This window comes from Aplysia californica, unplaced genomic scaffold, assembly GCF_000002075.1.
Source record: "Aplysia californica isolate F4 #8 unplaced genomic scaffold, AplCal3.0 scaffold00801, whole genome shotgun sequence".
NCBI classification, from domain to species: Eukaryota; Metazoa; Mollusca; class Gastropoda; order Aplysiida; family Aplysiidae; genus Aplysia; species Aplysia californica.
The window spans coordinates 22158-23471 of NW_004798071.1; the positions used below are offsets into that span (position 1 = coordinate 22158).

At 41.9% G+C, this 1314-nt stretch overlaps 1 protein-coding gene across 1 annotated transcript in view; it reads left to right on the top strand.

The window, feature by feature from the left end:
- The window catches only part of LOC101862379 (mediator of RNA polymerase II transcription subunit 12), a gene marked incomplete at its 3' end in the record, with an annotated part of 50679 nt that overhangs the window by 10096 nt on the left and 39269 nt on the right, over window positions 1–1314 (top strand). The window contains 1 exon segment of the mRNA XM_013088734.1: window positions 26–251. Coding sequence (XP_012944188.1) covers window positions 26–251 — 226 coding nt within the window.

Genomic DNA, 1314 nt, shown 5'->3' on the forward strand with positions numbered 1-1314 from the left:
CATCCTATACCATGTTTCCTTTCAGAGTGAACCAGCTGCAGCAAAACCTGGGCGAGCAGAATCGCAAGCGGGAGGAGGCGATGCACGCCATGGACATGATCCACCGCGAGAAGGAGCACTCGGCGGAGAACGAGAAGCTGAGACTTCAGGGCAAGCTCACGGAGACGGTGGAGGAGGTCAACAAACGGCTGCTCACCAAGGAGATCAAGCTACGCGAGGAGCTGCAGGAGAAGTTCAACCACCTGGAAAAGGTTGGGAGACATCATGAACATTTTGTGAGGCATCGTGCGTGGTGTGAAATCAGGCGCTCGTCAAAAAAATATTGACATCGAAGAAGAAACTGCCCGTTTTTCTGTCATTTTGGCAATTTTTATCAAATTTTTGTTTTGGACTCAACACCTTTAAGGTACATTAACAATGCGTGGATGAATTAAGGTGACTGCTTTTTTAGGAGTGTTCTTGTAGATGAATCGGACAGTTCCCTTTTCCTTTCCCTTTCGTCCCCTGAATGTACCATATGTGAGGCAGAGTTACAGAGTGGTGGAATCAGGCTCTCGTCAATTTTTGGGCATGTAGAGTTATTGGTATCGTCTTAAAGCTTGTTCACTTTTCTTTATTTGGATGAAAAAAATATCCATTTATCTTGAATACAAGTCAAAATATTTGCGAAAGAAGTAGGTGGGGGTCACCTGTTTTTAGAGGTAAAATTAGTAAGAAAATGGTCGCCAAAGATTAGTTATTTCCTTAGTTTAAGTAACTGAAAATTTACATTTTGTGCCCCTTTAATTAAGGTTTTTCAGAAATATCCACACAGAAATGAGTTCTTTAATGGGCATGAAAGGTGTTGGGCGAAAAAATATACATTTGATAAAAATTCTCAAACCTACGGAAAAATGCGTGTTTCTTCACTTTGATTATTTTGACGAGAACCTGATTCCACCACGCTGCCTGACATATTTGTCATTAGATAGCTGCATCAGTCTCACAGTCTCCAGGGTAATGGCTTTGTTGATTATCCTCTGGTTCAATGTGGCTTTCGTGGAGTTTTACCTTTAGCGCTGTGTGGGAATCATAGTTCAGAACCTCTGCAAACAGCAGTCAGCAACAGTTATGGTCGCTTTTCAGCACAAGGGGGCTATCCCGAAAAATGCTTGCTGTTATGAAACAGGAAACATTCGTTATTCTTTTCTCCCTGCAGATGTATTGGTGGTTGTCAGGCATTGATGGAAGGAAGGAAAGAAGGAAGGAGGGAAGGAAGGAAGAAAGAAAGAAAGAAAGAAAGAAAGAAAGAAAGAAAGAAAGAAAGAAAGAAAG